General features: G+C 42.8%; 1 protein-coding gene across 12 annotated transcripts in view; it reads left to right on the forward strand.

Annotated features, from left to right (window-relative positions):
* Window positions 1-21,464, forward strand: part of TENM3 (teneurin transmembrane protein 3) — a 471,979-nt gene that overhangs the window by 443,085 nt on the left and 7,430 nt on the right. For all 12 annotated transcript variants that reach the window (XM_032298890.1, XM_032298888.1, XM_032298892.1 and 9 more), the window contains 4 exons: window positions 6,308-6,483; window positions 7,752-7,987; window positions 15,012-15,308; window positions 18,176-19,787. In XM_032298890.1, coding sequence (XP_032154781.1) covers window positions 6,308-6,483; window positions 7,752-7,987; window positions 15,012-15,308; window positions 18,176-19,787 — 2,321 coding nt within the window. The remainder of the gene's footprint in view (window positions 1-6,307; window positions 6,484-7,751; window positions 7,988-15,011; window positions 15,309-18,175; window positions 19,788-21,464) is intronic.

Below are 21,464 nucleotides of genomic sequence, written 5' to 3' on the forward strand. Positions count from 1 at the left end.
GCTATCCTTTCTGGTTTTATGGAGCAAGGCACGGGTCAGAATTTGCCCCATCAGCAAGACCTCCTAATTAAATGCAGCAGCAACAGAGAAATTCACATTGGGGTTACCCACCCCCACCCTATACAATGCTCACCCCTTTCTGATCAAGATCCCCTTAGCACTGAGACCAGACTCACGTAAAATAATACTTTCTTTTGTCTTTCTTCTTTTGCGTTTTCCCTGTCATTTTTGATAATATGTGGGAGGCAGTCAATGGAGTATCAGCTGGTGTCATGATGTGGGAATAGGCTGACTGCTGTACTTCCCTTGGTAATGGAAGCATTTTCTATCCAGAACCTGATTTTTGAGGATTTCTTACTACCTTGCTACAAATTATGCTGTGTCAATGAGATAATTGTTAAAATACATAAACCACAGTGCCCTTCCCAGAAGACTTAAATGTAAACTCTTTGGATGTTGCTGTTACAAGTCACATTATTGCCATTAAGATTCTGCGTCAGCCCACCATTCCACGTTCCACGTTCGCTGTTTGTGCACGTGTCCCTCCTCAGGAATGAGGATTAAGGAGTGATTTATGTCTACGTATTTAGTCATGACAGGGTTAGTAATTTTGTTCCACTTTACCTCAACAACAGATAAGAGGCTGTTACAAATTAGCATTGTGGGAAAAGCATCTTGGTCACTGAAGACAAGATAGAGAGGATTTTTGTTGTTGTTGTTGGCTGTTAAACTATGGAAGGAAATTTGAGCCTAAACTATGTTAGATGGAAGAAAAGATTGTCCCTCTGTATAATGTGTGTGTGTGTGTGTGTGTGTGTGTATTATGTAAACGTGTATATACTGTCTATGCTGTATGTACACATCACACACATATACATTAGAGAGAGCGAGCAAGAGAGGGAGAAAGATGGGTTGATTAAGTCTTTCATGGGAGTTCTTACTGGGATTCAAGTCTGAAAGCAAACCCATGCACCCCACTAAGCAGCTCTCAGTGCAGGCTAGTTCTGGGATGGCCCTGGGGAGGATGCCGAGGAAGGGCCACTCATAAGGAAACTCGAACATTTATCCCATCTGGAAGCCTTCAGAATGAAGGCTAGCTTCTGCTGCTGTCTTGCCTGCTCAGAACAGACTTGGATTTGACCAGAGAAAGCAGTTACATTTCACTGACTCTTATTCCGGCTTCTTTAGGTGAAAATGACAGAGGTGTGGGAAGGGCATTGCCACCAATATACATTTAACAACATGCTGGTCTCATCTGTGAGACAGACCAATTCCATGTCAGGCTGAATTCTGGACCAGACAATCCTCAGAAGGGACAAAGGGCACGTCACTCCTCAAAAGAGCCCACCCCCAGAGTTAGAATGGCTTCTCTGCACTGGTGTATGCGCTCCTCTAAAGCTGTGCTCTGATTATACGTAGTTTTCTCAAAAGCAGAAGATAATTTTAAAAACATAACCTTTGGTTAAATAAATCATTTTATCGGGAAGCACCGAAGACGATAAATACTCCTGTTGTCAAGTTTTAAAGAAAGTTTTCGAGAGCTGCAAATTGTTTCCACTTGAATAAATTTGCAATATCAATAGGCTATTGACATTGGGTTGGTAACAGTCTAAATCAGTCGATTTTTCTCTCCGTTGAGCATCTACTGAAGTTGTTTAAGTAGAAAGATATTATAATCGTGGTGTTTCAGAAGATTGATTTGGTATCAGTGAGTATGGGAAGAGGCAGATAGACCCGTTTAAAAAGTCTAGGACGGCTCTGGGAATGGAAGGATAAATATCTGAGAGACACAACCAAGGAAAAGGAAAGAGTTGGGAGCTTCACTCCTGTAAGGGGAGCGGGGAGAGAAAATTTCATGTCAGGTTGAATATAGCATTCTCAGCTACGAATGACTGAGGCTGCGATTCTCTGAGCCATGTGTCAATAATCCCACTACTTACGAAACTTAAAAAAGAGATTTAAAAATATACCACAAAGGCTAAAACAGCAAGTCTGGACAAACATGCAATCCAAATTAAAGACGAACAAGTAGATAAGCATCAAATAAGGGCATACCATCAGTGAAAGAGTGGTAGGTCATGGAGAGCCTGAGGAAGTTCGTCTTTTCCAGGGAGAATCCTTTGTAAAGAGGAGTCAGGCAGGGGTGGGAAGGAATGTGCTGTGTTATGGATTTGAAGCTACGAGGCGAAGGCCAGAGGAGTGCAGTGGAGAGCATGAAGTTGATGTTCTGTTCAAATTCCCTGGAGCCTGTTGCATTGTACATTCAAAAAGCTAATAAAAGAAATCCACCTCTCAGATCTACAAGCTGGGTGGGGCTAGTTCAGCACTAAGGCCAAGCCACATTCCACTGGGCCACGCAGTGGCAAATAAGCAGAGGATGTGCCCAGAGCCATATCTGGTTGGGAAGGTCTGTTTTAGGACCTCGGGTTCAAGTATTTCAGAGGATAGTTGGATATTTGTGGCTGCATTGGTTTTCTTCTTTTGTCGAGGTAAAGAAGAGTTAAACTGCGTTTACGGAAGTACCTGAGAGTCATCTTTGAAGGCTTATTTTCTGTCACTCCTTTAGCCAGCATCCCCGGGTCATTTTTTAATGTCTTTTCGTCTTGTTTTCATTCCTGTTGACAAAGGTGCTAATCTGTGAAAAAGTGTTTACTCATCCACACTGAAATGAGAAAAATAATGATGTGGAGAATGTTTCCGTAAAGCTTTATTCAACGCTTTTAAAGAACAGTCCTTTTGGCTAGGCACGGTGGCTCACTCCTGTAATCCCAACACTTTGGAAGGCCGCGGCAGGCAGAGTTCTGAGGTCTGGAGTTCAAGACCAGCCTGAACAATATGGTGAAACCCCGTCTCAAATAAAAATACAAAAAAAAATTAGCCAGGCATAGTGGCAGGCGCCTGTAATCCCAGCTACTTGGGAGGCTGAGGGAGGAGGATTGCTTGAACCTGGGAGGTGGAGGTTGCAGTGAGCTGAGAATGCGTCACTGCACTTTAGCCTGGGCGACAGAGCGAGACTCTGTGTCAGGAAAAAAAAAAAAAAAAAAGTCATTTTTAAAGAACTCACTGAGCAAAAAGGTCCTGCCTGTCTTTGATATGTTTAAATGGTCTTTGTTTATGAAATGATGGGGGTAACAGGTAGCAGTTTTTAATTTAAACACCCCGTGTTGATCCCTGATATTTTTCATGGTTTGTAAAATTGGCAAGTCGGGGAGCCACTCTCACCCCCACGTTAGGTTCCTCATTGAAACCTCGCTTTCTTTAAAACCTTCAGCACCTCATATTCTCCAGTGAGGAGATCCACCCAAGACTCCCCTCCAGTATAATTCTGTGCTGGTCGCTGTGCCTCAGCGGGGCCCCTGCACCCCCAGACCTCTTCCTCCATAGCCCTGCCGGCAGCACCCGGCCCCCCGCCTGACTGCCTGATCCCACGTCTATTCCCGGCCCTGGCTTGGTCTCCACCGTGGTGCAGCTGTTCCCCAGCTATGCCAGCATGAACACTTCTCCCATCCTGCTCACTCTGGTAAGCAGTAGCCTCACAGGACACTCATTTTTAATAGTTAAATTGTCATGTATGTGACCTCTGCTCACCCAGACTTCTACTCTTTTGTTTTCACACTGTCCTCACACTGTAGCTGGCACAGACAGGCTGTTTTGAAGCTGTTGGGTGCCGGGCTAGATAGGAGCTCCGAGGACCCTGACACCGGAGCGGCCTTCCTTGTGCAAACACTTCAGCACTGTTGGTGCCTGCACTGAGGTTCAGCTACTCCTTGAAAGGTACAAATTCAGAACTTCCAGGGCTGAAGTGTGAAGCTGGGCCACTAAGATCCCAGCTTAACCCTTTGTCATTTTAACTGTGCTATCTACAAAGGTTACTGTGTTTTTATTTCCCAAAGAAGCAAAGGCTAATAGGTGATAGTCTGAGCGCTCAGCTTCCTGGGCCATGTCTCCCTGTGCCCAGCATCCTGTGATACAGAATGCCTGCCCAGCAGGGAATTGAATGTGTGGTAAGCCAGTGAAAGAGCAAAGGCAGAAGTTGCAGAAATGCTTTCCACAGGAGAAAGGTGAAGTTTCCGCTTCAGATTGAATGGGGCTAGAAAATATAAACCAGCAAAAGGGTCAAAAAAGGTCAGAGGAGAATGAATCAGCAAGCTGCTCGCAGGCGGTACCATCTATCTAAAGCTAGAGTTCCCAGCTTTAAATCAGGCCCTGTGATTTACAGGAGGGCTAACGGACCAGGGGTCAGCTGCACAAAAGTTCCAGTTATGGTCCAGTCATGAGATAGAGTGAGAACCAGATCAAGTCAGCTAACCCCATCATATTTTCATTTTCCGTCTCTGAAATGGGGTGAAAATCATGCAATACGGAATTCTTTTATGTAGAGGCATTCAAAAGGGCATGAATTTTTTTAACCCAATAGCACGTTCTTCACCTCATGCTATGAGATGTGTGATGTGCTGCAAGACTGACGCCAAACTTAACGGCAGAACTTTAGGCTGGTTTTGTCAATAATTCTGTAATTCTGCATTGCTTGCTCTATAAATAACCCAGTGCGTGCTTGTTTCTTCAAAAGCAATCATTTCTTCAAAAAAATGATGACAGCAATAAACTGTGTTGGGTTTCTTTCATTTATGTTTTCCTCTGCTAGGGGCGTCTAGGTTGGTGGGGAAGACATCTTCAGCTCTGCCTTTTGTGAGTCTAAACAATGATTCCACTTAATGGTGCATTTGCTTTCTCTGCGTCTCCATCCCTGGCTTCTCCTCCTGAATGCCCGTTCCTGCCGCTGGCTGAGCAGCGGGGCACGTTGTCAGATCATGTCAGTCAAACCCACGATCTGACCGATACCATCCCTACGGAATTAATGGGATCAGCTCATCACTGGGCGTGGAACAAACCTCCTTCCCTTGCCTTCCTCCTCTCTTTCTTCCCTCTCTCTACTATACCATTGTCCTGGTGGAGCCTTCTCTGTCTCACCTAGAATCTTCTCCTAATTACGAACCCATTTTTCAAAATGAATGTCTCACTAAAAACTCTCTATCTCATAAACAAGTGAAAATGGAAAAAAAAAAAAAAAAAAAAAAAAAACTGTGTATCCTTTTATTCTAAAATATCACATAAGTATCTTTTCCACCCCTCAGTCCTGTGTTGCCCCACGTTTCCACCTATGATTATGATCCCCCTTCACTTTTTTTCCTCCCTGGTAACCTGACTTTCTCTAATAGCGTTGTTTCTCTGTTAGCTCTGTGTCTGGGCTTATTTTAAGTAGGACATGATTCAAGTCTCCATTCCACTGAGAACCCTTTTTAGCAAAGCAGCCTTAAATCCAATCTGAAATCCAACCTTTAGTATACTGTTGTCGCAAGGAAACCCCTAAAGTCTCATCCAGAATTTTGCCTTGTTCTTTCTTTCCTTCTTCAGACGACACTGTCATTTTTGAAATTTTCTTTGGTGCTGCCACAAATAGAAAAGTCACAAAACTTCAGTTCTTTAGTCAAATGTTGTATCTATGATGCATATTTATGAGCACAGAACAGCTTTTAAAATGTATTTTGACACTTAAATTATAAATTCCTCTAATATTTGTCTGCTAAAAAGAAGTGTGTAATAAAACAAATAATCATTAAATGTCAGAAAATATTGCATCTCATTTCAGTGAACATAATAAATCACCATGCAAGGTATCACCCAATCTTGCAATATCACTGTAGACAAGATGGGTTATCATCAACACTGGCAGCATTCAAGTTAATATACCTTTATAAAGTATGTAAATCACTGAGAAATAAGAAAGTCTTTAAAACGTTCTTATTTTATTGATTTGTTGAAGATGCGTGAAGATACTAAAAGGATTCTTTTACATATGCAAATACACACATGGACGTAAACACACTGTCCTCTCCTGCCACAGGGGGGAGGAAGTCAGTAAATCTTTAAGAACTCATGTAACAGTGAAGTAAATCTACTTTGGAGAAAATGTGAAGGAATACTAAGGAATTTAGTGTCAGCAAACATGTTCCCTTTGAAACAGCAAATTAGATGTGCAGGAGGATTTTGGTCGCACTTCAAAGCATCATGTGCTGAGTTGCATAGCTGGTCTGTTTACTTGTGCTGTCACCGGTGAGGTTTTTCTGTGTTAAACAGGTTTTTGATTACTTCAAAGCATGTTTGAAGTCCTCACGCTGCACAGCTCATGCACAAAGACAAATACTCCTCCAAATTTGTGCAACTAATATTGCTACACCTTGTATTTATAAGTCAGAAGAAACTGCAGTTTCCTATTTAACACTGAGTTCATGCCTCTTGTATTTAGCTATGACAGTGAAGGTCGTCTGACAAACGTGACATTTCCAACTGGAGTGGTCACAAACCTGCATGGGGACATGGACAAGGCTATCACAGTGGACATTGAGTCTTCTAGCCGAGAAGAAGATGTCAGCATCACTTCAAATCTGTCCTCGATCGATTCTTTCTACACCATGGTTCAAGGTAAATATGAAAGCGTAATTTTAAATGGATCATTGTACCACTAGCACACAGATAGAATGCGACAACACCCATTTTCCAAGGTGAACCAGAAAAGGGGAGGTGAAAATATAAGCCTCTAGAAATACTAGTGACATAATCTACAGTGTACACGTAATATTTATTTACTTATATAGACATATTTTATAACCATATATAAAATAATCTGTCAACCTTGGAATAGTATCGATTTCCATTCCCATATAGTAAAACAACTTCATTCCAGCCCTTCACCTGCGTCATCAGACCATTTCACATCACCTAACAGTTTTCTAGCAGGTTCTTTTACGATCATCTAAGTACAGTAGTTTGAGACATAGCACTTTTTGAATCCATATGTGATGCGGTATTTTAATCTGCCTATCACGGAAATTTTATCCCAAAATCCAACTACGCGTTTATGTAATGCCTGGAATTTCCATTTTTTCATTCCATCTATAGTCATGTGCATTCCATATCTCCATAATGGAACCTCCTGCCATATTCCTTTCTAAATTTGAAAAAAGCTTGTCCACAATGATGTTTGTAATTTTGAGGTCACAACTCTTAAGAATAATTACTAAATCTGTATTAAACTTCTTTGACTCATTTTTTTTACCTGTTCCATGAAGTAATCATCTAAAACTGCTATTGCTTGAATTCATTTCTTCCCCAAATGGTCCTATGTTATTTAAAAATGTTAAATTGAGGCAGTAGTCTACAGTATGAGTATTTTTTGTATAAAATATAAAATGTCTTCCTTTATTGAAGTCAATTTCAGAGGGAATAGTGCTTTCTATTTCTGATATTCAAGATATGTATATTGATCCTTTCAAAGGATCTTTGACAGAAGATGCAGGGGTTGGGTATAGGGGAAGGAAGTCTTCTAAGACCTCGAAGGTGTTCACACCACCCTCCTAAAAGATCACATATGTGCCTCTTTACAAAATATTTATTTAATGAACACCCCATGGAGGCCAAGCTCTCATTTTATCAGGCAAATGAGAAAAAGAAGTCTATTAAAGTAGAGAAGGACTTTAACTTCCCCTAAAGTTTGTCTTTAATGTTTAGCCAAACCTTGACAGCATGAAATGCCAGAAATCAAAGTTGCTTTGTTTCTTTCTGGAAGGACATCATTAAATATTCCTTATTCCTAGTCAACTTTTAGAAATTTACATCATGTCTAACTGCACAACTGACCAAGTATTTAATGCATATCTAATAGTTCCTGTTTTGTGCTTCTTGTTCTTTAGATCAATTAAGAAACAGCTACCAGATTGGTTATGATGGCTCCCTTAGAATTATCTACGCCAGTGGCCTGGACTCGCACTACCAAACAGAGCCGCACGTTCTGGCTGGCACAGCTAATCCAACCGTTGCCAAAAGAAACATGACTCTGCCTGGTGAGAACGGTCAAAACTTGGTGGAATGGAGATTCCGAAAAGAGCAAGCCCAAGGGAAAGTGAATGTCTTTGGTCGTAAGCTCAGGGTACGTATGTGTTGCAGAGCAGAAGACAGATGCAGGCCTCTGATTCGTGCAGATGTCTCTGAGGGCAGGATGCATCTCCTGCTCAACCCCCACGTCTACACTGAGTATGAGCACCACGCTCAGTGTAGTTCCAATCTCACATGGGCCTGTACTGGCAGGTACAGCTGGGGAGGATGGAGGGAGGTCAGGTCATGAGAGTGCTGTGAAGAAAAAGCAATAGGACACTAGAGGGAAAATGAGATCAGGAGGAGTGAAGGCAAAACAATGATCACAAAAACCAGCTCCAGGTCACTTTCCTAGGGCCATGGTCTTGGCTGGGCGCAGTGGCTCACGTCTGTAATCCCAGCACTTTGGGAGGCTGAGGTGGATGCATCATGAGTTCAAGAGATCAAGACCATCCTGGCCAAGGTGGTGAAACCCCATCTCTGCTAAAAATACAAAAAATAGCTGGGCGCAATGGTGGGCACCTGTAATCCCAGCTACTCAGGAGACTGAGACAGGAAAATTGCTTGAACCCGCTAGACAGAGGTTGCAGTGAGCCAAGATCACGCCACTGCACTCCAGCCTGGGCGACAGAGCAAGACTCCATCTCAAAAAAGAAAAGAAAAGGCATTGTTATATATTCTGTGACCCTAACCCAGATAGTCTCTTCTACTCACGCCAGATGGATAGGAAAGGGCTGTTGAGCTTGCTGGATAGGAAAATTTCAATGGAAAGAGGGAGGAGTAGGAAATACTTTGTCCAGAAAATGACCACATAACAAATTGCCCGCTGTTCTTGGAGACAAGTTATAAATAAGTGTGCACTTTTTTTCCTTTGTAATACTGCTTTGCGAGACATAAAAAGAACTTAGGAAGATGAGAGGAAAAGAGAGGAAACCCAATCTTAAGTCCCTGGTTCTCTGCCTAATCCTAAATGAAGAAAATACCGCCCTTGAGGAAGGAGGAGTCCGTGCCACAGGCCTGGGTGTCAGTTTCTTTCTAAATGGCAGAGCCACAATGCCTCAGCAAGACATTTTAGAAAATGCGCTATTTAAAATGGCCTGTGCCATCCCACCGAAAGGAGATTTCCAGCTGATGTGTTTGATTGCTCTCAGAGAGACAATGCCAAGATCACGAGGGAGGGTTCCTTACTTTCAAGATAAGATTGGATGTGCCAGCTCTGACTGCCAATTTCATTCCTCTATGGATTCTAAGAGAGAAATGCTAGGGAGAAAGTGATGATATGAAAATCTGGTTTAAGGACTGAGCCTGGAGTCTGCCACATAGAGAAGAGGAAGACCTGGGCCCACTAAGGCAGCGAGAATCAGCCCAAAGGGTCCCCCATTTCTCTTCCACTCTTCCCTGAGACAGAGGATGCCTCCGCTCTTACCTTGCATTATTTCCTGGCAGAAAGTTCTGTTCATTTTTACGTTGTTGACCTAAATTTAGCTATGTGCCTGTCACATGGTAGGCACTCAAATATTTATCCAATAAATGAAAAAATGAGGAAAGCCAAACTTACAATATGAATTCTCTCTGTGTCATTGCATCGAGATCTTCCTAAGAGAGGGGCTGTATGAACAGCACATCCTTGCAAATGCTTGACTGCTGTAAATCTAACACTAGAAATCATAGGTTAAATGGAGATATAAAGATATCATTCTCTTTCTGTGTGTACAGCGTGTGTGTGTGTGTGTGCGTGCGTGTGTGTGTAGTTTATTTAGAGACAAGGTTGCTCTGTTGCCCAAACTGGAGTGCAGTGACACAATCTTGGCTCACCACAACCTCCTCCTCCCAGGTTCAAGCGATTCTCATACCTCAGCCCACTGAGTAGCTAAGACTGCAACAGGGACACGCCACCGTGCCAGCTAAATTTTTGTTTTTAGTAGAAACGGGTTTTGCCGTGTTGGCCAGGCTGATCTCAAACTCCTGGCCTCAAGTGATCTGCCCACTTCAGCCTCCCAAAGTGCTGGGATTACAGGCATGAGCCACCACACCTGGCAATATATATAAGTTTAAAAAGTAAAAAAGGTAGAAAGTAGAAAAGGAAAAACTATATAAGAAACCAGCAATGTAAAAAAGCATTTCTATGAAACAGTGCACTGGGGGACAGGCTGGACACAGAAGAAAATAACAAGCACAAGAAACTGTGATAGAGGTGTAACGAAGCAGAATAAAGACAAAATTATTCTGTACTTACTTGTTTGTAGCACATTTAAAAAAAAATACACCTAGATAGCAGTTGCTTATCTATGCCTCATAACATTTGGTAAAATTCCTAGGTTTTATCACTACTGGATTGTACAACCAGCCATCAATCAGTTACAAAAAATGGTCATGGTGTTCTAATAATAAAATTCATCTCCTAAAGCTGCCCAGATTCAGAAGCTTAGAGAAAAAAAATCATAGTGAATCGTTTTAAAAAAGAAAATCTCAAAATTTGAAAGCCAAACGTGTGTTTAAAGGCATGCATAAATATGATAGTGTATTTAAATCTCATTATGCCAGTCACATTTGCGTAGTGGCCTATTTCTCACTTTAATCTGAGTGGCACGACCTAGCGTGGGACCGCACACTGCACGTGGCACCTGCTGACGAAGCAGACACACAAAACAACCTGTAGCAAGTTGATGCTCTAACAGGGACACAGGTGACGATATGCTCTAATATTGTCACCCAGCGTACTGGGGAACAAGCCTGCCCTTCCTTACTTCCCCACATAACATCTTGGATAAGTGAGTGTAATTCCATGAGTTGGCATCACTCCCTGGGAAAATTGTGTAGCGTCCTTCTTTTCAAGCATTCCAGAGGGGAAATTATAGCTGCCCGCTCCCAACATCAAAGAGATGTTGCGACTAATTACAGTCATGCTGGACATGATCTTTGAAAATGGAGATGTTTTTCCATGCTTACTTAAAAGAAGCACACATCACAAAGGAATTCGTGGTGATCCCTTATTCATACATAACAAATAGATTCATTTTTATATAGCTGGAGGTGTAGCAGTGAGCTGGGATAAGGTTTCGCTTTTAGATGATTGTTTAAGTGTGTGTGTGTACTTTTTTTTTTCCTTGAGACAGGGTCTTGCTGGGATGCCCTGGCTGGAATGCAGTATTGTGATCTTTGCCCACTGCAGCCTCGGCTTCACAGGCTCAAGTGATTCTTCCACCTCCGCCCCTTGAGTTTCTGGGACTAAAGGCATGCACCCCCATGCCCGGCTAATTTTTATATTTTTGTAGAGATAGGTTTTGCCATGTTGCCCAGCCTGGTCTCAAACTCCTGAGCTCAAATTATCTGCCTGCCTCGGCCTCCCAAAGTCTTGGAATTATAGACATGAGCCACCACTCCCGGCCTTAGCCTGATATTTTTAATAATAATTAATAATATATATTGAAAGGCTATCAGAAGGTCAGACGCAGTGGTTTACACCTGCAGTCCCAGCACTTTGGGAGGCTGAGGTGGGTGGATTGCCTGGGCCCAGAAATTTGAGACCAGCCAGGCCAACGTGAGGAGACCCCGTCTCTACTAAAAGTACAAAAGTTAGGCTGCTGTGGTGGCGCATGCCTCTAGTCCCAGCTACTCAAGGGGCTGAGGTGGGAGGATTGCTTGAGCCCACTGCAGTGAGCCTAGATCACCATACTGCTTTCCAGCCTGAGTGTCCCAGTGAGACCCTGTCTCAAGAAGAAAAAAAAAAAAAAAAAAGCCACCGGATCCTGGAATAATGCTGGTAATTTATGACTGTAACAAAAAAAAAGATTGAAAATTGCCTTGATGTCATAAAGACGTGGTGAAGCAATACCATGTCCTGGAACGGAAGTGCCCCTTGATTGCTGCTGTGTTCACAATACCCAAATGAGTAAGTCCTGGCACGTTAAAAGGGATGCGACACATGAGATCTGTTAATATCTTTTGAAACTTTCCATGCCGAATAACAGTGAGTGGTGTCTGGAAACAGCAAGAACGGTTAAAGCCTTGGCTTGTGTTGGGAATTTGGGAAAAAAACATAGCCACATTCTAAGTCATTCCTCATTACTTTGGTTTGAGGATAGAAGAAAGGCATTGCATCCAGTACTTGTCTGGATAAAAGGGAAAAGTATAACTTGTGTCCAGATGTTGGGTCTCACAGCGCTTCCAGATGCTGGTCCAAGGCTCACACACTGATGGTATCATCTGACTTGCACCTGGGTAATTCCATGTTGCCTAGCCACACTCACAAACCAAAAGTGCAAATCAGAAGCCAGGCCCAGGCACGGTGGCTCATGCCTGTAATTCCAGTGCTTTGGGAGGCCGAGGCAGGCGGATCACCTGGGGTCAGGAGTTCGAGACCAGCTTGGCCAACATGTTGAAACCCCATCTCTACTAAAAATACAAAAATTAGCAAAGCATAGTGCCACACGATTGTAGTCCCAGCTACTCAGGAGGCTGAGGCAGGAGAATTGCTTGAACCTGAGGGGAGGAGGTTGCAGTGAGCCAAAATCGCACCACTGCACTTCAGTCTGGGCGACAGAGTGAGACTCCATCTCAAAAAAAAAAATCCAGAGCAGCAGAGAGGCCATGAAAATATGGGGCTCCATGCCTGTCTCCCTACAGCAGTGCGTCATACCCACTCTGTGGTCCAGATTTCCCATGCTCCAACCAGAGGAAATACCGCAGAGATGAAGGAGGGTCCAGGAAGCAGTAAAGAATTAATACAAATTAAAGTGAATGCAAAGGAAAATGCAAACAGATATGCAATAACATGGCAGCACTGTCCCTGGAAACTACACAGTCTTTCATGGTTCCTCCGAAGCCCAGAACAATCTAAGGAAGAAAAAAGAAAGCAACCCTAAACATTCAGAGTATTTTTTCCTTTCAAAACACAATCACAGGCACCCAAGCACCCTAAGGAAATCATTTAAATTGGGCAAAACCTCTTGTCAAGGCATCGAACGTGGAATGCATGCAGATATAAGCAGAAGAACTTGATTATGCCATGTATCAATTTAGTATCAGCTCTTTCTACAAAATTTAAAATATATATTTGTAACATTAGCTAGTAGCTTCTTCCCAAGGTACACAAAGCATTCTACAAAGCTCAACTCATAAAGTTTCACAAATTCATATAAGACAGGGAGCAACTAATGTGCAGACATTTCCGCATGTAAGCTCAGAAAGCCTCTAGCTGGCTGGTCAGAATCAAATAAAACTCACTGAAAGACAGAACCTAAGGGATCTAGGCCAACCTCTTTATTTACAGATGGACAAAACAGATTCAGAGGGGTTGAAAGCCCAAGGACATGCTGTTTCAGGTCTAGAGATCAGGATTTGGACTCCCAGGCTCCTCCCCCAGCCAATGCCCCCCACTCTATCTGCTCTGACACAGTATTGTGGGATTTTTGCCCACATCAGCTGATAGAACTGAAAAAGATGGAATTTCTAGGCCAGGCACGATGGCTCACGCCTGTAATTGCAGCAGTTTGGGAGGCCAAGGCGGGCAGATCACCTGAGATCAGGAGTTCAAGACCAGCCAGGCCAACATGGTGAAACCCCATCTCTACTAAAAATACAAAAATTAGCTGGGTGTGGTGGCAGGTGCCCCGCCTGTAATCCCAGCTGCCCAGGAGACTGAGGCAGGAGAATCACGTGAACCCAGGAGGTGAAGATTATAGTGGGCAGAGATCATACCACTGCACTCCAGCCTGGACGGCAAGAATGAAACTCTATCTCAGGAAAAAAAAAAAAAAAAAAAGAAATAACTTTATCCAGGGTTCTGCTTTCTTATTTTTTGTAAATCAGTTCTCTGGGTGCTTCCCACCCTCAACAACATCACTTCTTTTTAGCTCATCGAGTTACCATTCCACAGACTTCACAATACTCCCCTTGAACAGCCAATTGGAAAAGTTTAAGCTTAACGAGTATATTTGCATGGGACATGCTTAATGTCAATGATAGAATGCAAAAGGCAGTTTTAGCCCAAATTTCACAAATATATATCATGTACGTATATACACATATATTTATATATAAACTTGAGTGTGTGTGTGTAAAATTAGCTGATTCTGTCGATTTTGAAGGTTCTAGCTAGAACATGGTTATACAAAGTTTTTCCCATTTAATTTGTAGCAATCCAAAGAGTTAATGAGCATTTTGGAATGTTGAAGCCACCCCTCCCACAAAGGTGCTGTAGAAGACCAGGCTATGAATAGGCCGTGGTCTCTGCCCTTCAGAGGTTCACAGCCTGCAAACAGTGGAGACTATTTGTAAAGCAGAATGTAACCGGGACCACATTTGTATTGCCCTAGCAAATGCTGGGTTGTGTGTGCCTCGGATGGCAGACGGTAACAGCCAGATTGAGTCCAAGGTTCTGGACGTGGCACCTAGCCACTGAGACTCTATTACAACACATGGTGCTGAATTTGTCAAATACATACAATATTCAGATCATATATATGTGCTAGTGAAGGACTCTGAAGTCCCTGCATGTTAACCAGATATTCTCCAAAGAAAAAGGCCTTCTCAAAAAATTGTGATGTTACAGCACTGGGCCAAAAGCAATGATCGTGTTTATAACCTGCTGCTATTTAAATTCATTAATAATTTACAGTAATGTGGGTTCCAACTTCTACTTAACTGCTCTTCAAAGGGCTAGAGTCACATTTACCACTGTGTTCCATTTAATGTAGCCATGATTAATCTACTAAGCAATTATTTTCCAGTGTCTTTTGGGGAGGAGCTTTGAGTCATTTGAGTAGGTGTCATGTTTATCACCTTTAGATCTCCTGAGCAAACTTTAAAGCAAGTACATTTTGGTATTTTTCTTATCGGTTGCTTTAGTTTACAAAATTTAATTGAAGTGGTTTTGAACAAATGCCAGGCTGTCTTTCTGCTTAATAAAACATTTTAAAAGAGCAGTTAATCTACTGCCTTGCACTTGTACCCAAGAAGTTGCTAAATTAATTTACTGACAAAGAGAATCAATCATCATAAATGGTGTTTAAACAATACTGGGGACTCCAGTGTTGGAATAACGTGATTTATTTTATCATTTGTTGGTGTTGTAACAGGTTAATGGCAGAAACCTGCTTTCAGTTGACTTTGATCGAACAACAAAGACGGAAAAGATCTATGACGACCACCGTAAATTTCTGCTGAGGATCGCCTACGACACATCTGGGCACCCGACTCTCTGGCTGCCAAGCAGCAAGTTGATGGCCGTCAACGTCACGTATTCATCCACAGGTCAAATTGCCAGCATCCAGCGAGGCACCACGAGCGAGAAAGTAGATTATGACGGACAGGGGAGGATTGTATCTCGGGTCTTTGCTGATGGCAAAACATGGAGTTACACATATTTAGAAAAGGTATGCCTGCAAACTAAGCTCAACAAACAGGGAAACGTTTTTCAGCAATCATCCAGAGTACTAAGGGGGAAGAACAGCGGCACATGACCGAGTTCCATTTATTATTCCAGGTATCAATATGGGAGTCACATTGGCACAGCGATGATGAATTTCTGCATTAGCAAAGCAGTTTCTCTTTAGTTAAGTTCTATTGTCTGAGACCCTTTTAAGTGATTTATGATGTAAACAAACAAGCAGTAACATTGTCCACCTGCCAAACTTACACATTGACAACATTCACAAATTAGACCTTGAGCATGTAAGTCGCTTGTAAATAATTTTCGTGCTAGCTCTTTCATTTAAGAGAGAGCCTCGCATTAGCACAGTTAAAGCTGTCAGCTTTGTGTTGTTCCTGGCAGAACTTCAACATAATCATAAAAAGCATGTAGATCCCATTTCTGCATTATTAACCAAAAGAGGCAATTTTCTTAGAAAGCCACACTTTCCGGTACTCTGTGGCATCATTCCTTTCTTCTGCATATAAAAGGTAAGCATCCTAGCTTAGACTGTTTCACATTCTTGAGAACTATGTACAGTATCAAAAATGGAGACTTAGAGTTCCACGTGTGCAAAATGCTAAGTTGTATGCTGTGCAGCTTGGGGTATTGACCAGGGTCAGAGGAAATGAAAGGAAAAGAAAGAAAAGAAAAAGGAAAGAACAATCTCCCTGTAATTCCTTTCTTAAGAAATATAATCCACCAAAGATCCTATTCGTGAAATGTTTCATTTGCCTTTGAGACAAACGTTTGCCCTAGAAAATGATTCTATGTTGAGTTCTAGTAGCTTTCAGACCCCAGAGCACTGCACCACCAGTTCCCAGCAGCAAGCGCTGCACACTCAACTCAGCGTTACTGCTCCACCCTCCTGATTCAGAGGTTAGACAGAGGAACTCTTGTCACCAAATACATCACATCCTATCCAGGTTGTCACTGTGCTCCCCTCACACAATCTTGTTCTTCCCCAGAGGGGCCCTGGAGAATGACCCAGCCTAAACCTCACCCCCTGCACCGGGAGCCATCCCACCTAATTCCAGGTGGCGCCTGCACAGGACACTCTTCCTGAGAACCAGTTTCAGATCCAAAGCTCACTGTAGGATGCGACCTCTCTTACAGCAGCCCCCTACCTCTGGAATGCTTCCAATGAGGACCCTCCTGGCCAGTCTGTCCTCTTGCAAACCCACCTGTCTGCTCTTCTTAGCAGAGACTCACCCTTGAGACGATGACCCACACCTGTTAGATGACAAGCCCCTAAGGCAAAGTTTCCAAGTGGGAGAGGATGACGGCTTCATTCTGGAGCAGTTTTCCCAGTTTAATCTCATGACAGAGAAGAGTAACAGAAGCATAAAAGTGCAACCCTAAAAATGTGTAGTAGTGATCACAGTGGGGCTGGGAAATGTTTAGAGGGAGCACAGAGCATATCATTGAAAAGAGCCGCTGTCACAAAATGACCAAGGCCGTGACCAAGATCACCTGCATGCATCCAGGAGGATCAGAAAAGACAGATCTTTCTCCTCCTCTCTCCCGAATCCCTAAAATTTACGCAGACTATTTCCATGTTCTTACTGGGATGGGCGCACTAAGCCAAAACTTACTCATAGCAAAACAAGTTATGTTTTACTCACTACCATCAAATATGACTTCAGATGACTCCAAAAGTAGGTATGAATTCCTGTGAATTCAGCAATAGTCCTGGCTTTCCTTGGAAGAAGGCAAACTATTAGGAACAACTCTCAGGACATTTCCTACACAACCTACATGAAAAAATTGCCCCTAGTTATGCCCAAAGAGCAGATTCTGCAGAAGCTGAAGTCAGGCAAAGGAGAAAGTCCCAGGAGGGCTCCCAGCCTATGCGTCCTCCCTGTGCTACTGTTCCATTTGGGCCCAACGGGTTAGAGGAGGCTTCCTCAGAGGGAAGAGCTACCCACGCCCTCTATCACTGCTGAGCTTGACTTAACCAGCCTGGGATGACCTTCTCTCACATTGGTTGGCCTAATAAATGACTGTCATTTGTCCTTCTGCAGTGGCTCATGAAATAGGCAGATTCATTTTTAATATATTTACTCATTTCATCATTTAGCACCAAAGCAGTTTGTAGTCCAAAACACTCTTACTACTCCTGAGATGCAAGTCGGCTTTGGTATCCACAAAAAGAAATGGAGATTTTATTGTCAGTACAGATGCCTTATAACGATTTGCCTGTGTGTATATATATAATATTTTTATTAAGGGCATTTATAGCTCTCATTCACCATGTGATTAATTTCACAATATTTGTTGATGTTGATGCTTTTTGTACACTTATTTATTTTTGGCTAATTTTGTTTCTTTTCTTCATAAAATAATATTGTGACTGCTTTGCCCTTCCCCCAAACACCCTAGAAATGAAACGATTTGAGTGGTTCTTCAGTCAGATCGGGGGGAAACCCACCTTACTAAATAATTGCTAATTATGGATAGGACTGAATGCCCCATATGCTGTTTTCTTCTCAAAATGTTGTCTGTAAAGCAGCTTTGATCATGCCTGTGTTATGACTAATCCAGGTCCATTGACAATCTGCTGGTTGGCCGTGAATGCCTGGGAAGAGAATGACACGGTCTTGACAGGCAGCACATGATGAATCTTGAGCCACTAATTGCAGAACCCTTCACAATTAAGCATCCCAGCAGATTAGGCAGAGAAACGTTAACAACACATAAGGTCAAGGATAACTCAATTAAAATGAAAATCATTTTCTCTAGTGGAATGTTTCTGTGCATTTGTGGTCACCAAATCTGCTTTCGCGTCTCCCGTTGACACACACTGGATAACGGTACGTTCTTTCTTTGCAGTCCATGGTTCTTCTGCTTCATAGTCAGCGGCAGTACATCTTCGAATATGATATGTGGGACCGCCTGTCTGCCATCACCATGCCCAGTGTGGCTCGCCACACCATGGAGACCATCCGATCCATTGGCTACTACCGCAACATATACAACCCCCCGGAAAGCAACGCCTCCATCATCACAGACTACAACGAGGAAGGGCTGCTTCTGCAAACCGCCTTCTTGGGTACAAGTCGGAGGGTCTTATTCAAATACAGAAGGCAGACCAGGCTCTCAGAAATTTTATATGATAGCACAAGAGTCAGTTTTACCTATGATGAAACAGCAGGAGTCCTGAAGACAGTAAACCTCCAGAGTGATGGTTTTATTTGCACCATTAGATACAGGCAAATTGGTCCCCTGATTGACAGACAGATTTTCCGCTTCAGTGAAGATGGGATGGTAAATGCGAGATTTGACTACAGCTATGACAACAGCTTTCGAGTGACCAGCATGCAGGGTGTGATCAATGAAACTCCACTGCCCATTGATCTCTATCAGTTTGATGACATTTCTGGCAAAGTTGAGCAGTTTGGAAAATTTGGAGTTATATATTACGATATTAACCAGATCATTTCTACAGCTGTAATGACCTATACAAAGCACTTTGATGCTCATGGCCGTATCAAGGAAATTCAGTATGAGATATTCAGGTCGCTCATGTACTGGATTACAATTCAATATGATAACATGGGTCGGGTAACCAAGAGAGAGATTAAAATAGGGCCCTTTGCCAACACGACCAAATATGCTTATGAATACGATGTTGACGGCCAGCTCCAAACGGTTTACCTCAATGAAAAGATAATGTGGCGGTACAACTATGATCTGAATGGAAACCTCCATTTACTGAACCCAAGTAATAGTGCACGTTTGACACCCCTTCGCTATGACCTTCGAGACAGAATCACTCGACTGGGTGATGTTCAGTACCGGTTGGATGAAGACGGTTTCCTACGTCAAAGGGGCACGGAAATCTTTGAATATAGCTCTAAGGGGCTTCTAACTCGAGTTTACAGTAAAGGCAGTGGCTGGACAGTGCTCTACCGTTATGACGGCCTGGGAAGGCGTGTTTCTAGCAAAACCAGTCTAGGACAGCATCTGCAGTTTTTTTATGCTGACCTAACTTATCCCACTAGGATTACGCATGTCTACAACCATTCGAGTTCAGAAATTACCTCCCTATATTATGATCTCCAAGGACATCTTTTTGCCATGGAAATCAGCAGTGGGGATGAATTCTACATTGCATCAGATAACACAGGGACACCACTGGCCGTTTTCAGTAGCAATGGGCTTATGCTGAAGCAGATCCAGTATACTGCATATGGTGAAATCTATTTTGACTCCAATATTGACTTTCAACTGGTAATTGGATTTCATGGTGGCCTGTATGACCCACTCACCAAATTAATCCACTTTGGAGAAAGAGATTATGACATTTTGGCAGGACGGTGGACGACACCTGATATAGAAATCTGGAAAAGAATTGGGAAGGACCCAGCTCCTTTTAACTTGTACATGTTTAGGAATAACAACCCTGCAAGCAAAATTCATGATGTGAAAGACTACATCACAGGTAAGCATTTTTATTCCTCTCCAAGTGCTGGGGTACCATCATCGTTAGATTCATCCACAAAATAACTAGAAATGCTTTTTTTTTTTTTTTTTTTTTTGAGACGGAGTCTCACTCTGTCACCAGGCTGGAGTGCAATGGCGTGATCTCGACTCACTGCAACCTCTGCCTCCTGGAGAAGCGATTCTCCTGCCTCAGCCTCCCGAGTAGCTAAGATGCCCACCACCATGCCCAGCTAATTTTTCTTTTATTTTAGTGGAGACGGGGTTTTACCACATTGGCCAGGATGGCCTCAATCTCCTGACCTTGTGATCCACTGGCCTCGGCCTCCCAAAGTGCTGGAATTACAGGTGTGAGCCACCGCGCCCGGCCCTGGAAATGCTTTCTAAAAAAACTTTATCATTTACTCATGCAAAATCTTATGGCTAACCTTTGAAATGTATTTATTTCTCTATGGAACCATAGAGAAAACACAAAGGGGAAATGAGACATAGTTACTTCCTATTCTGCCTGCCAGTGCCCAAGGCCACAAATTTTTGAAATGACATGAACTCCAGGCATTTAAAGAAGGGGAACATGGGGGAGCAAAAAGCATGATCAACTCAAGAGTTCCAATCGCAACTCCTCACCCACAGGTTGTGTAGCTCTGTAAGCAAGTCATGTCTTTTGAGTTTCCATTTCCTTAACTATAAAAGTGGAATAATAATGCCTAAGTTATGGCATAAATATAATACATGAAATTCCGCAATAAATAGTAACTACCTTACAAATGTGTCATGTTGGGTTTTTTAATACATGTGTGAAGTTCTCATGGAGATGATTAAGGTAGAATCACAGGGTGACACCGTTTCATCCCTGGGAGGTGAGGAATTCCTGCTTCACCACCATCACCTCAGGACAGTAATGAAGCCATTTCTCCCATCCTGTATCCAGTCTCACTTCTGTCGTCTTACATCTGTCTTCTTTGCCAGTGCAGTTCTTGCATAGTGACACCACTACGAGGCACACTGATTTTTCCACGAATGTGGGATAATTTTCAGGGTACAGATTTAAGATCTTTCCAAGTTTAGTGCATGCTATTTTTTTAGTTATGCAAGGTGTGGAACATCAGGTCCTACTTCTGCCACCACGGAACAGCTGGCATGTGAAACAGACAAGGTCCTTGCGAGCACTACTCTAGTTCCCTTTAGTAAGCCGACTTCTTCACTCCACCTCTGCTCCAAGAATTCTGAATCCTGCCGCTTCTGCCCTCCATTCCTGATATACAGTGCCATAATTAACCCCTCTACCACATGTATATTTCCAGGAGGAAGGTTCTTTCCTGATGTCTTTTTTGGGTTTGGTTTAAGGTATTTCTGTTTTGTTTCGGCTTGTGTTAGATGCTCCTTTAGGCTGCCTCTTTTCTAGCTCAATATTTGAGATATACTGAGATTTCTGTTCTCTCAGTTCTCAAAATAGCTCTCAACAGGTTGCCCTCTGTTCATTTCACATCGGCTTCCTACCTTTCCAGACTGCCTAAAGCATTTCATTTCTCTTCCATGTGAACCAACTGAAAGTCCCGTCTTTCTGCCTCCTGATTCAGTGGCAGCCTTATTCTCGTTCAGGATTTTTCAGTACACATCTGCATTCAAATCCCATTATTTTGGCAGTACTTTTAATACTTACGGCCCTCTGATTTTC

Source organism: Sapajus apella, unplaced genomic scaffold, assembly GCF_009761245.1.
Source record: "Sapajus apella isolate SASKATOON/1434 unplaced genomic scaffold, GSC_monkey_1.0 scaffold39, whole genome shotgun sequence".
Classification (NCBI taxonomy): Eukaryota; Metazoa; Chordata; class Mammalia; order Primates; family Cebidae; genus Sapajus; species Sapajus apella.